At 52.3% G+C, this 11,432-nt stretch overlaps 1 protein-coding gene across 5 annotated transcripts; it reads left to right on the forward strand.

Annotated features, from left to right (window-relative positions):
• Nucleotides 1–60: 60 nt before the first annotated feature.
• Nucleotides 61–10,753, forward strand: ATPAF2 (ATP synthase mitochondrial F1 complex assembly factor 2). Of its 5 annotated transcripts, none has more exons than XM_034783975.1 (9): nt 61–142; nt 512–685; nt 4,007–4,051; nt 4,474–4,619; nt 5,266–5,363; nt 6,864–6,944; nt 7,533–7,666; nt 9,241–9,356; nt 10,012–10,753. In XM_034783975.1, exons 2-9 carry the CDS (start codon nt 556–558, stop codon nt 10,147–10,149), a joined length of 888 nt encoding a protein of 295 aa, XP_034639866.1. In that variant the 5' UTR covers nt 61–142; nt 512–555; the 3' UTR covers nt 10,150–10,753. The 5 variants fall into 5 exon arrangements, with proteins under 5 accessions (XP_034639866.1, XP_034639864.1, XP_034639865.1 ...); XM_034783973.1 differs by having other exon boundaries at nt 88–142; nt 501–685; XM_034783974.1 differs by having other exon boundaries at nt 94–158.
• Nucleotides 10,754–11,432: the final 679 nt, after the last annotated feature.

An 11,432-nucleotide genomic window follows, 5' to 3' on the forward strand; every position in this document is an offset into this window, starting at 1 on the left:
AGCCACGTGGGCGGCTGCAATGCCCCCTGGGACTCGTAGTTTCCTGTAGGTCCCAGTGACGGTGCACTCGGAGGGACAAACTAGCGATTATGATGCTGATTGGACGTCGGTGAGCAAGATGGCGGCGCCCAGAGGCAGAGAGGTTAGCTGAGCAGCGGGTGAGAGGGGAAGGCGGCTGTTCCGCAAGCCGCGTCCGCGCGGCCCCTACAGGGAGCGGGAGAAGGGCCTAGAGCCCTTATAGACTCTATAGGGTCGTACAGGGGATCCCGTGGGGGTCTGTCTTTGGGGGGCCCGGTGATCCCGGCGGGGGCCTTGGGGAGCCCATCAATCCTGGCGGAGGCTCTTGGGGGGGGGGGGGGGGGGGATCGGGGGGGGTCCGGGGGGGGGGGGGGGGGTCCCGGTGGGGGGCTTTCTGTGGCGGCATTGCTCCCAGCCTGGGGTTCTTGGGGCGGGGGGAGGCGTTGATCCTGGTGGGCGGCCCCGAGTCACTAGGAGCCCAGGTCTTTAACAGGGCCAGACCGTCCCCATCGAGCTGTTGGTCGCTGCCTCCCGAGAATGTGGCGCCGTTGTCAGCGGCTGTTCTACGCCAGGCCGCCCCAGACCCCACGGCTGTGCCCGACTCCTCCCGTTGGGGGCCCCAGGCTTTCACTGCCGGGCACGGCACGGACATACACCCCGCCGACAGGTGAGGACCAAGCTGGACAGCAATCCTGCTGCACACGCGGCAGATTTCAACATGCTCAGTTCCACATTGCAGGGACGTTCGTCCGTGGTGGATTTAGCCAGTCCTAAAAGCTGGCTGCAAACACAGTTCATGAGAGGGGCATGATCCCCTATTTACAGAGGAGGGCTCTGGCTTGTGGGCCCCAACTGAACCTTTGTAGCAGTAGTTGTGGAGACCCAGGTATTTCAAGCCTGCCAAGGAACATTTATTATTCACATATGTGCAGGGCACTGCAGAGGCAAAAGAAAACCACATCCCTGCCCCAGCTTGAAGTCTAATGCCTCATGCCTGCTGCTGACAGTGTGTGAGTCTGCTGCTGTGCCTGCATTCGGCCTCACAGATGCAGCAGTGAGCACGTGCTGCCAGTTCTATTTTAGGTACTGCTATTACCTCAGTCACCACGGTAGCCGAGTACCTCACATTGTTTAATTTATTCCTTCTCACAACCCCCCTGTAAGGTTACGCCGTGCTGTGATTCCTCACTTTATAGACGGGGAACGGAGGGAAAGAGAAACCGAGGTCACACACAAAGTCTGTGGCAGGGCAGCGAATCAAATCCAGGTCTCCTAAGTCACAGGCTAACACCTGCACCACTAGTCCATCCTCCCTTAGTTGTAGAAGTGGCGCTTTAAACATCTTTCCCCTGTGGTTTCAGTGGTTTCTACGAGGATGGTGAAATTTGACCCTTTGTTTCTCACAAGCCAAGACCCTGAACTGGCAATGAAATGCATGTCCTGGAGCCCCATTAAAACAGGACTAGGGGGTGTGTCTTGTTGCAGGATGAAGGCCTTGGGCGCATGCTTGAATAGTCCTAACAACATGGCATTCTTTAAGTCCCTTGATCCTGCAACTGGCTTGGTCCGGGCAGACTCCCTTTGCCTTCACTGGGACTCTGGAAACCCAGGGGCCTGCGTGTGCAGTCAGATGTAGGAAGGGAGCCATAGTCCAGACCCAGTAAGGACATGGGTTTGGAGAGGTAGCCCATTTTCCCTGCTTTGTGTGGGAAATGGAGCCAGGTGTCTGTCTGTCTCTGTAAGTGGTCCAGTCCTGTGTTAACACAGACTCGGATCTGGATCCACACTACAGACCCGTAGCTCCCAGTTTGGAACTTGTTTATCTGCTGTGCTCTGCATGGCCTCAAAGAGCCTGTTTTCCTATGTTCATATATTACTCCATTATAAAGCCAGAGGGAACCACTGTGATCATCTAGTCTGACCTGCGTAACAAAGGCCCTAGGATTCCCTTGAATTCATTCATTAATGTCGCGTGTGGTTTTTGTTTGGAGCGGGAAATACTGTGGGTGTGATGGCTGTCAGCGCCGGGATCTAGCTGTGTTACGTGTGGGCGCAGTCAGGGAATTAGCAGGTGCCGTTCATGCCATTTAGAAGTCTAATGGTTGTGCCTGGCAGCAGTGCGGGTGCCAAATGGAAACTGCTTCTAAAACTGGGGCCTGCAACCCCTAGTGTAGTGTAGTAGATTTGCTATTGCACCAGGTGGGCTCCTGGACATAACAGGTGCAGCTGGGAGGGAGATCCTCCGTTTAAAGGCCTGGGGAAGAGCAAAGAGATCAGTGCTCCCCCAGTATATTAAATTGCATGCTGCAGTATACCTGGCATCTACGTGAACACACTCAGGACATGGCTTCGTGCGTTGTGGGCAGTGCTCCTGGATCCAGCCAGAGGGCATTCAGGGCAGGATGACAGGCTAGCTTGTTACTGTAATTTAGGGGCTATTCTAGACTCAGGCACATCATTGGCTTCCGTCTGAAATCACACCCGAGGGAGCCGTTTTAAAAGCTGGCTGGATATTGGTGACCCACTTAAGCTACATGGGAGTTGTAGCTCCTGCTGATTGGAGTTGCTGCATCACTCCAGCAGGTGGAACAGCTTTGACCAGCTGAGCAAAACTCCTGACAGGTCACATAACTTTTCTTTCCAAGACAGTGTCCGGAGAGCTGGTCGACTGACCCAGAGCTAGTTTAATATTCAGTCCGGCAAAGAGGGGCTTCGGTGGTAGGGATTGCACCAGCATGTATTCCAGGCCTGCTCTGTGCCCTGGGGTCTCACATCTCTTTAATATTATCATCTGTCATGTTTATTACAATAGTACCTATGGGCCAATCAAGGGTGGGCCCCCACTGTGCAAGGTGCTGGACATACACAGAGTAGCAGATGGTCCCTGCCCCAAAGAGTTGACAGTCTAATTAGACCAGACAGATGTGAGTGGGGCAGGTAGAAGAGTCAAGCAGAGTGGACACTGGGGTGACAGCAAATGACATGTTAGTGCCACGTTTTGTTTGGTTTTGTTTTGTTTTTTTGTGGTGGGTTTAGTTAGGAACGGATCAGCTAACTGGAGAGAAAAGGGCAGGGCACGGGAGAGGAGGGGCCAGTGTGGAGAGAAACAGGTGAAGAGACTGGGAGAGCAGGTTGGAGCAAACAACTGATCAGCACTGGCACAGACAGTCCAGTCAAAATTGCTGCAAATTCTCTGAGTGTCCTGCTTCGGCTTTTCGTGCCCTGATCAGCTGGAGTCTCTGGTTCCTCCTCCCTACAGGTGTCCCCGCAAGGCCACCTGGTGTGAGGGAGGAGAAGCAGCACCTGGTCCTAGTGCCTCCAGAGTAAACCGCATTTGAGAGCTGTATGTAGAAAAAGATCTGGAGTGCGTAATAGGCCAACACCGTATTCCTCTGTTGAAATACACAGGACAAGGATTGCTTTTAGGAGGGAGGGAGTCGAAGAATGGTGCTATAAGTTGGGTGTCTTCCTTCTACCTGGGCACAGTTGGGGCTTAGAGAGTGGGTGGGGGGAGGGGTTAAAACTAGAATGGATGCCCCAGATGCATCCCTGGGGTGACTCTTTGGCTTCAAGGGGCTCACAGCAGGGCTGAGCCTGACACGTTACTAAGCCAAATGGGCCATAACACACCCGTCGATGTCATGCCCATTGCTTTGCGTATGGGTGCCGCACAACAGGCATGAGCCTACAGCTGGGCCTGGCGTGCTAGAGGGAAGCAGCTGCTCTGCTTAAAGAGGGGCCCCTGGTTCATGGTGAGGCCTCTCCCCAGGACAGGCCTCGCACCAAAGCTCTGAGGCAGGTCCAGAGGGACTCGGGCACATGGGCTTGTGTAGAGGGACTCTGAACCAGCAAGGGAGGGAGGCCAGCTGTGCCATGCTCAGCACTGCCGAGGAGAGCCGGCATGTCAGATCCGCAGTGGGCGGGGATGAGGAGAGGGGCTTGACTGTCATTCTCGCTGCTTTCTGAGTGGATGTCATTTCCCCCCCAGAAAGGAAGAGGTTTTACCAGAACGTTAGCATCTCCCAAGGCGAAGGTGAGTGCTTCCACCAGGAGTCTGGCGGGGTGTCCACACATGGCCCTTTGTGTGAAAACCGGGCACAGGGAAGGGTGGTTATGGAAAGCAGGCACTGCCTACCGGCGGATGCTGGCCAGGCCTGGAAACCAGACCTTGAGAGCCAGCTTTGTCACAAACCTGGTTTGCCCTTTCCCCATTGGCTGGCAAAACCATGGGAAGGGAAATGGCTTCCAAGAATGGAAATTCTTTTCTGGTAGAGCGGGGCCCCCAAGACCTTCAGTGGGGAGACTCCTGGCCCAGGTGTATCACTGGCCTTGCCCGGGGATGAGTTTGCCCCCTTCAGCTTAATCTCTGAATCTGCCCCCTGCCTGGGGGTTGCACGTGGATCCCTCGTGTGCTTTACCCTGGAATCCCGCTGGGTTTCTAATCTGATCCCCCAGGTGGCTTTGAAATAAACCTGGACCACAGGAAGCTGAAAACGCCCCAGGCCAAACTCTTCACTGTCCCCAGCGAGGCCCTGGCTGTTGCTGTTGCTACGGAATGGGATTCCCAGCAGGACACCATCAAGTCCTACACCATGCATCTGGTGAGCGCCGTGGGCTTTGGTGGAAGGGGAGCCCCAAGGTGGGAAAGAATCTAACAAGTGGTTTTGCTGGGGCCATTGCTATGGACAGCCTCATCTTGGATAAAGGTGGAGCATAGCCTGCTGGGAGCTGTAGTCTGTGCGGGCCCCATCTCTGAGCTAAATACATAAACTAGATTGATGTATAAAGGAGCTGAGTCTAGTAATTTTTTTTTACACTTTCTTGGCTTTTGCCTGACCCACAGTGCTGGGGCAAAGCGTGCCTCACCCGTTAGCAGCTATTGGGTCTAACCCCAGGATGAAAAACTTTCCCCCTAAGATGGGGCCAAACTCCCATGTGAATGGGACCTGACTCGCAGCTGGAAATGCTTCTCATCCAGATTCTTTTACCTCAAGGCCTCCAGCACGCTCCCGTCCTGTCACTGCTCACAGGAGCACTGTGTTTGTGGGCCTGATCCAAAGCCGGGAAGATTCCCGTCGCCTCTAGTGGGCTTGGACTCATTCGCCTCCCGGGCTAGGTTTTGCATCACTATCCCTTAATCTGTCGCTAGCACAATAAGGATTCTTCAGCTGTTGTCTGGGACCTTGTAAAATCAGAGCTGCCGCCTCCCCAGGACTCTGGCTGGTGTAATTGCCTTTTGTTTTGCAGACCACATTGTGCAACACGGTTTTGGACAACCCATCTCAGCGAAACAAAGATCAGCTAATCAGAGCAGCTGTGAAGTTCCTGGAGACAGATACTGTCTGGTAGGAAACTGAATGGACTTGCAATTCACTAGGGAAACCTCTGGCTTAGAAGCCAGGCCAGTCTCATTGCATTATTATGGGTTATTACATCTTCCAGCTGGGCAGACCGGAAGGGTGACTAGAGGTTTGGAAACACATTAAGCTGGGTGACTGGTTGGCACAAATACAGCCTTTGAGACAGACGCCCTGGCTTGAACAATGCATCTGCCCTTCTCTTTCTGTAGTGGTACAGCCCTGGCAATGACCCCAGTGTGTAGTACATCCCCTTGAGCCTAGTAGCCAGTGTGGATCAGAGGACAGGTCCCTTCTGAAAGGGGACCAGCACAGAGCCACTCCTTAGGGGTAGAGGAGCAGAACTCACTCATAGTGTCAACATACTGCCACCCCTTCACCCCCAAACTCACAAATCCCAGGGAGATTTCACCACCTGCAAGGGGGGGCCAGTTCAGCCCTGGCATGATGGGGTTCAGCTCCATTGAGACTTTGCCCTAGGCCTGAATTGCTCCCCACAAGATGTTGCTGTCTGTAAGAATTTGGCAGTGCAAGACTCTTGGAATTAGCTATAAGGAGCATGGCAGTTTCCGTGCTCGGCCTTAACACCTGGTTTGCTCTAGAATTCCTTTCTATTGTATTTTATTTTTTCACTGAACCCATCGGCCTGCGCTGTTGAACTCCAGGAGCTCCGACCAAGGGATCGGAACTGTCTTTGAAAACGGCAAAGAAAAACTTGTGGCGCCGAGTCTCTGAGCCCAGGTCAATTGACTTGGGCTCCTGCTGTCGTGTAGACATTCGGGCTGGAGCGTGGGTTCTGAGACCCTCCCCCCTTGCCAGATTTTGTGGAAGTGTTTTTTTAAAACAGATCGCTAACAAGTTTGTGCTTCAGGGGTCAGTGCCCCTACTCTGACCACTGGACAGCACTTAATACCGCTGCTGATTTAGGGCCTGATCCAGTGTGCATTGAGGTTGACTGCTGGCCCATTTGGTAGCAGACAAGTCAGTGGCCTTCCCTGTGCCTCGGTTTCCCCATCTGTAAAACTGACTCATCTTTAGGCAAAGTGCTTTGCGGCCTGTGGCTGCAGAGGTCTCTCGTGGTGTGAAGCAGAGCTGTAGGCTGGCACTCCAGCGGGCTGTGAACAGCCCCCACAGTTATGTCAGGAGGGCACAGGCACAGACCTGGAATTGATATCACAGCATCAGGCCCTAAATTTGGGCAGGGCTGTTGGAGCAGCATCCCTCCAGACAGGGATCAAGAGCTGGCTGGTTGTCTGTCCAGCAGAAGGCTCTGGATCTGGGGGAGGGTCATCAATGGAAGCTCTTCCTTTCCTTAGCCGGCAGCATCTGCTCACTTGCAGCTTACAGTCGGTACCTGCTCTTCAAATACTGGGCTCCCCTTGCCACCCCCAAAACAGGCTTAGCTGCCCGGTGGGTTTGCTCCACGTACTGCATGAAGAAGGCCAGTGATTTGTCAGTGAAGGCTGTTTTCTTGTTGCAATGGTCTAGCTACAGGGTGGAGGAGCCAGCCGGCCTAGTAGAACTGCAGAAGAATGAATGGGATCCCATGATCGAGTGGGCTGAGAAAAGGTAAGAAGTCAAAGACTTTTCCCTTCTTGTTGCTAGCTGCCCTCTCTGTGGTATTCCAAGGGTGCTCATCACTGCACTCTCCGAAAACCAATCATGCTGGTGACAGTTTAGTTCACGAGCTAGGCTGGGGCCAGTCTGTTGGGCCATGGAAAGAGGCACTGTGGGGTACTGAGGAGGCTTTGGAGGGCAGAGACTGTACCTAAGGGGTGTCAAGTCTCCAGCAGCGAGGAGCTGCTGTTGGCCAGTCTCCAGTGTGATGTCTTGGTGACCCCTTCACGGTGTTTCTCAGCCCATTGAGGAGAAAGGGAATTAGGCTTGTAAATTCCATAAGCAAGACCAGATGTTGCTGCACATGCAACATTGCACTGACTGGCTCTGTGAATGAATTAGAGCGGTGCAGTGTGGGTAGGAAATGTCCCCACATAGACCCCGAGGGGAAAAAGCAGGTATAACCCCAGCTGACATCCGTGAGGGTCGTATCTGCTTACGTCAGGGCTAAATTTAGCCAGAGGCTTGCTTCATAATGATACTGAGGCTCACGTGCCTCCATGACCAATCGTTTGTCTGGTACCATCTAACTCATTCCAGGTACAACGTGGAGATCGGCTCCTCTACTAGCATCCTGGGACCCAACATCCCAGCCAGGACCAAAGACACTTTCACCAGCCATTTGGCATCTTACAACATGTGGGCACTGCAAGGTACTGAGGACGACTTATCTGGTGTGTCCGTCCCTCCAGGGTACACGAAGCACCGTTCGCATATATGCCTTTTCCTTTCAGAGCAGTAACCAGCACAACAAAAACGTTTGGGGGAAGGAAGGGAGAATTGAAATCAGTGGGGGAAAACAAAGGGGGATTGTAGTTTAAAAGAAATAAATCCAAGCTAGACTTTTAGCTCTAGCTCTGTACGGCAGGGGGTCTCTCTTCACTGTACAGGGTCTTGTTGTATTAGGCCCTGATTCTCTCAGAACTACTGACATCTATTTTTTTCCTCAACATGACATTTTCAGGTGATTTCGGTCCAAAATTTAGGCTCTGTTACCAAGAAAAGAGGTTTGAAACCCCAAGTGCACAGAAACGATTTTATGGTTTCGTGACTTCCCACCCCCAGTAAATGAAAACCCCTTGAGTTTAGATCTAAAATGTAAGAGCTGTGGTTATTGGCAGCCCAGCTGTTCTACTCTTGTGCAACTGAACGAGATCCAGAAAGTGAATGTGACTGGAAACGAAGGTGAAACTAACTAATCAGTTCTCATTGCTCATCCTCCTTGAAGCGCAAGATGCGAATAAACAGCAAAAATAGTGAAAAGTGCCCAAGACTTTAAAAATTCTTTCAGGTCAATGGTAAATATTTTAAAATGGATTTTTACCCCGACACATCCCCTCTTTATTCCTTGTGTCATTCTCCTTTCAAAATAAAGATGTTTTAAACAAAGTAGACTAGAAACCCACCGGAATCCCTGGCTACCTCGTCAGAAGACGATGAGAGACACCGAATTCCTAGTAGAAAAGTGTGCTCTCTGTTCTGATTTCAGGGCCTCCAATCCTTCCTGCAAACATTTCTGGTCACCTTCTGTTTACAGCTTGTGTTTGGGGTAAGGTCAGGGGTGCTTCTTTTAGTTGGTATTTTGGCACGTCTGTCTTCAGCTGGGGAAAGCAAGGCCCCAGGCCCCAGCTGTTGTATTCCTGGGCAGTCAGTTGACTATTGATCCCAAATCTGGCCTTGACTCTAACTGATCACTTAGCTTCGATTGAGCATGATTCATGCTGCTCTGTCTCCCCCCTTTGCCCTGTGCATGGGCCTGATTGTCAGTGGTGCTCAGCACCTCCAGCTGTCACAAATGCTCATCATCTCTGCAGATCAGGCCCTTTTTTCCCGCTCTCCCTCTCCTAGATGGTTGTGTGTGTTCTCTGATCTCCTCCCCAGCTCTTTAGCGGTAAGAGGTGAGCTCTGCCATCCTGCAGAAGGGAATCCTTCCACATTTGTATCTAGTGGTGTGGCATTATTACGTTATAAGGGTGTGTTTCAGAATGAGAGAAAGCGGTTTGCAGTCCGAGATGCAGCCATTTGCATCAAAGTAACAATGGATCCTGCTTAGCAACAGAAATGTCATGTGTTTATTAACTTGACTTGACTCTGTAGAGTGCATTGATCCAAGGTGTGGGGGATCATCTACCCGTCTGATCCTGCTGAACATGTTATGCCTTGGCTGCACCTTCAGAAGGTGTGAAGATGCCGATGTGATTTTGTATAACTAACTGTGGTTCATGTTTGATATTTTCCCCCCTCCCAGGTATAGAATATGTGATTGCCCAGTTGAAATCTCTGATTCTGTCCATGGGAGTGATTGACAGACACATTCCGGTAGAAAAAGCCGTGCTGCTGTCTCGGCTGGAGGAAGAATACCAGGTAAATTATGTTCCAGAGCAACCCTATCATTCAAATAGCGATAATCTCAGCATGACAAGTGATCTCCCAGCACAAACAACTGGCCACAGAACTGCCTGCTATTACAGGAGACGTTCACTCCGCCAGGCTGCCTCTGGTCAATACGGTTTGAGTGTTCAGCCAAGTCACGTGATGAACAGCCAAAGGCGCTCTGAGTCCAACCTGCTGAGGGCTTTGGATTTCTTTTGCAGAAGTTGGACTGCTGCTTTTCGGCCCTCCTCCAACCTGCAGTGCAAAGCCCAAGGATGGTCTTTATTCTGTGTATTGGCCAGGCCTAAGCACTTTGCCAAGGACTAAGTTAACGCTAATGTGATTATTGTGAACAGAAAAAGCTCTGTCCTTGCACAAAACCATCCTTGACCCAGAGTCCAGTGAAGTTAATGGAAGTCTGATTTGAATGAGCTTTGGATCAGGCCCTAATACGTTGCCTTCTGTAGCCCCTTTCACTTGAGGGTCTCCGAGCGCTGGGCAGGCACTGGTTAGTGAGGCTTTAGTGCCACTCCTGGGAGGTATTATCTCCATTTTACAGACAGGAAAACGGAGGCCAAGAAGTGCTGAAGTCCAAACCGCTTTCTAACGAACTCTTGAGTGAGCTGCTTGTTCTCTCTTCTCTCAGATCCAGCGGTGGGGCAACGTGGAGTGGGCCCACGACTATGACCTGTACGAGCTGCGTGCCCGCACAGCCGCCGGGACCCTCTTTGCTCACCTTTGTTCAGAGAGCTCGACTGTAAAACACAAGCTGCTGCAGGACTGAGGCTCTGGGGAGTGATGCGTCAGGCAGAGCCGGAGAATGCCCAGTACAGATGACAAATGCAGCCGGGTGGATTCGAGCCACTGGCCGGCAATCCGCACCTGCCAGCATGGTGACTTAGCACTGAGAGGGCCATGACTTTATGATGATTCCTAGCAGAGGCATTTCTTCCCTAGCTTGGCTAGTGCTGGAGGATGCCAGTGACTCTCAGCAGCCCTGACTTTTGTTACAAAGGAAGTACAGTCTGAGCTCCCTTCAGCCCCAATTAAATGCCCTGTCCCTGGCCGTTGCCACAGGCTGCAGCTCAGCCAGTGTTTATGATCACTCAGAGGGGTAGCTAGTCTACATTCTACCCTCCAAGGCTCCCAGCCGTGGGGCCAGCAGCCTGGCAAAAGGGCTTCGGTAAGGCTAGGCACACACTCCAGCATAGGTCCCGTCTTGGCATCTGCCTGCCCATGGCCCACGTTTGTTGCTAAAATCCAAAGTCATATCCTTGGAGACAAGACCCAGCTGTACCTGTTCCTGACCCGGTAATGTGCTTCTGCCCCTGTGCAAAGCTGGGCTCAATCCCAGTTTGATTAAAGGCGTCTCCTGCTAGATACCGGAAGCCAGTGCATGTGGTCAGTTATTTTGTACTTCCCCACCGCACTGTGGGATGTGCGCTGCCTCTCTGCCCAAGAGCGCCCAGACAGCAGCAGAGCCATCACTGCTTGACAGCTGTCTGCTTCCTCGCCCACAGGCTTCGTCTGAGGATCTCCATGCTCAGTGCTCTGTCGCAAGCACCGGCTCGCCCGCCGAGGACTGGACAGGAGCTCCCCCTTGTTTTTGGACTAATTCTAACTCCCCAACTGTCTGAGGCCCTGATCCCGCAACGGCTTATGCACATGCTCAACTCTGAACTCGGAGCAAACCCACTGACTTCAGTGGGACTCCTAATGCATAATATGTATTGAGCAGGCACGTATGAGTTGTGGGATCAATGCCTATGCCTCACCAACCAGGCCTGTGCTGCAAAGTTCTGATCTCACCTGCCTCTCTCCCCCACGTTCAGGGGTGTTTGGCCCCTGGGCTTTCATTTAGGCCTGTCTCTGAAGACTTCAGACTCTTAAAGGAAAAGAAAATGTCAGCTGGGCAGTTGTTATGCAACCTCCTATGAGCACGATCACCCCTGGAATCCTCATTTAGAATCAGCTTCGTTTCCAGTTAACACGCGGGGGAAATCAGTAGCGCCAGCACTTTCATAAGTGACCACAGACTGGGGGCCCAACTACACGTGTAGAGCCTGA

The sequence above is a fragment of the Trachemys scripta genome, chromosome 10 (assembly GCF_013100865.1).
Source record: "Trachemys scripta elegans isolate TJP31775 chromosome 10, CAS_Tse_1.0, whole genome shotgun sequence".
NCBI lineage: Eukaryota > Metazoa > Chordata > Testudines > Emydidae > Trachemys > Trachemys scripta.

Bases quoted from the DNA above. Each gene is read 5' to 3' on its own strand.
- ATPAF2 (XM_034783975.1), top strand. From the start codon at position 556: ATGTGGCGCCGTTGTCAGCGGCTGTTCTACGCCAGGCCGCCCCAGACC. The intron at 4,620-5,265 runs GTGAGCGCCGTG...TTTGTTTTGCAG, and splicing joins AGTCCTACACCATGCATCTG to ACCACATTGTGCAACACGGT. The intron at 6,945-7,532 runs GTAAGAAGTCAA...AACTCATTCCAG, and splicing joins ATCGAGTGGGCTGAGAAAAG to GTACAACGTGGAGATCGGCT.